This window comes from Pteropus alecto, unplaced genomic scaffold (assembly GCF_000325575.1).
Source record: "Pteropus alecto unplaced genomic scaffold, ASM32557v1 C18843412, whole genome shotgun sequence".
Lineage (NCBI taxonomy): Eukaryota > Metazoa > Chordata > Mammalia > Chiroptera > Pteropodidae > Pteropus > Pteropus alecto.
Genome location: NW_006494159.1, coordinates 1 through 1,957, shown reverse-complemented (window position 1 = coordinate 1,957; position 1,957 = coordinate 1). Strand labels below are relative to the sequence as shown.

At 67.3% G+C, this 1,957-nt stretch overlaps 1 protein-coding gene across 1 annotated transcript; it reads right to left on the bottom strand.

Moving 5' to 3' along the window:
• Positions 1 to 744: 744 nt before the first annotated feature.
• FOXI2 (forkhead box I2) lies at positions 745 to 1,954 on the bottom strand (the record flags this gene model as incomplete). The annotated part of the gene is made up of 2 exons (XM_006925300.1): positions 745 to 1,181; positions 1,882 to 1,954. Coding segments are annotated over 2 exons (510 nt in total), but the record flags the coding sequence as incomplete, so codon positions are not given.
• Between the last annotated feature and the right edge of the window lie 3 nt (positions 1,955 to 1,957).

Below are 1,957 nucleotides of genomic sequence, written 5' to 3'. Positions count from 1 at the left end.
CTGCTCAGCTCAGGGCCTAAACTGGGGTGCGGTGCTGGGGAGTGGGGGTGTGTGTGGGATGGGGGGGGGAGGTAGGAAACAAGGATGGCCTGGGCGTGCCTGCGTGATTGTGCGTGAGTGCAGGTGAGGTGAGGGGCAAGCCAGGGCCTGTCCACAAACTCTCAGGCACTGCTCCTGTGGTCCGCAGAGGCGCCTGCTCGTAGGACACTCAATGAGAGCTGCGCTGAGTGGCAGGGACGGGCTGGTATCCCCAGGGGCCGCTCCCCACCCGGCGGCCTTTCTCCCTTCCATCCCCGGCCGCTCCGACCATTAGAAAGCCCCTCTTACAGGCGTCGCGGGCCCAGCGGTCCCGGGTCCCCCTCTGCACACTCCTGCAGACGTCGGTGGGAAGCCCCGGGCCCACCCAGGCGGCTCCGGACCCCGAACGCAGAGGGAAGGCGCCGAGCTGTGGGGTGGCCAGGCTGGGCCGGAGCAGGAAATCGGCCACAGACCACCCGGGTGGAGCAGAGAATGCCCACTTGCCCCTTCTGGATGGTCGCTTGGGTGAGGGGCTCACGACAGGTGGGCCACTCAGGAGGCTGAGGCACCTGCTCAGCTCAGTTCCCAGAGCCCCGCCTGCCCCCTGCCCTGCTCTGCGCTCCCTCCGGGGCCTTGACCTCTGTGGCCAACACGCAGGGCTGTCGCAGGGGGGAACCCAGCTTCCTGTCTCTGGAGAGGACACTCAGGACAACTCCCCGGCTCCCTTCAAACTTCGGTCCCTTCTCGACTGTAGACGAAGTGACCAACACGGAAGCCGGTGGCCGCTGTCTGATGGCCAGTGGAAAAGCTGGGCGTAGAGCCAGGAGACTGGGGGCTGTGAGTGGAGACCGTCGTCGGTCTCCCGAAAGGAAAGTCGCCCGCCAGGCCCCCAGGGAAGGTACCAAGGCCACCAGCCAGGGCTCCCATGGCCGAGGCGAAACTGGAGAAGCAGGCGGCAGCCTCCGGCGCAGGCGAGGACCGCGAGGCCTGCGGGTCCGGGGACGCTGCGCCCAGGGGATCCAGCGCCTTGGCTCCTCCCCCGCTGCGGGCTCGGGCGGATGCGGCCGGGCTCGCCTCCCCTCGCCTCTTCCTCTTCCGTCGGAAGTTCCCGTTGTCGAACATCTTCTCGCAGTTCGGGTCCAGGGTCCAGTAATTGCCTTTGCCTGTGGAAGAAGAAACGGCTCGGCTCAAAACCCCAGGGTTTGTTTGAGGGCCCCAGGTCAAGTTCGGAGAGTCCGCTCTGGCCCCATCACAAGCTCCAGCCCGCCCCAAACCACGGGGTGGCACTTTGCACCGGATCGACCTGGCCTCCGCGGCCAGGCTGGGTAGGATTTGCACTTTCCAGAAAGACCAGAGAAGGGCGACGAGCCCCAGGAAACACTGAGAGTCCCTAAGTTCAAGGCCGGACGGGAGGCCTACAGTAGGTGCGGAGCCTCTGCACTCAGCCGCGGAGGTGGAGCCGACCACCCTCCACGCAGGTCTCAGCGCTTCCCAGAGCGGCATCTCACGTGCCCCACCGTCCTTGGCGTAGGCATTGTCCCCTCGTGTGACAGAGACGACACGGAGGTCCTGAGAAGCACCTCTGGGGGGAGGTCGCCCCGCCCCAGCTCTCCCGCTTCTCCCCCGGCGGCGGGAGTGCGCAGAGGTTTGGAGCCTCGAGGAGGACGGGACCTAAAGCCAGAGACTGCGGGCCTGGCCGCGGCCAAGGGCACCCCGCTTGCCGCCCCTCAGCCCACGCCCCGGATCCCAGCCGTGCAGCGAGGACGGGGCGGTCAGAGGCCGTGCCCACCCCTCCAGGGCCCGCAGCCCGGCTCGCGGAAATCGGAGGAGTCCTAGACCCGGCGACCCGCGCGCTCCTGTTACCTGGGTCGTCCTCGTTGCGGGGCACCTTCTTGAAGCAGTCGTTGAGCGACAGGTTGTGGCGGATGGAGTTCTGCCA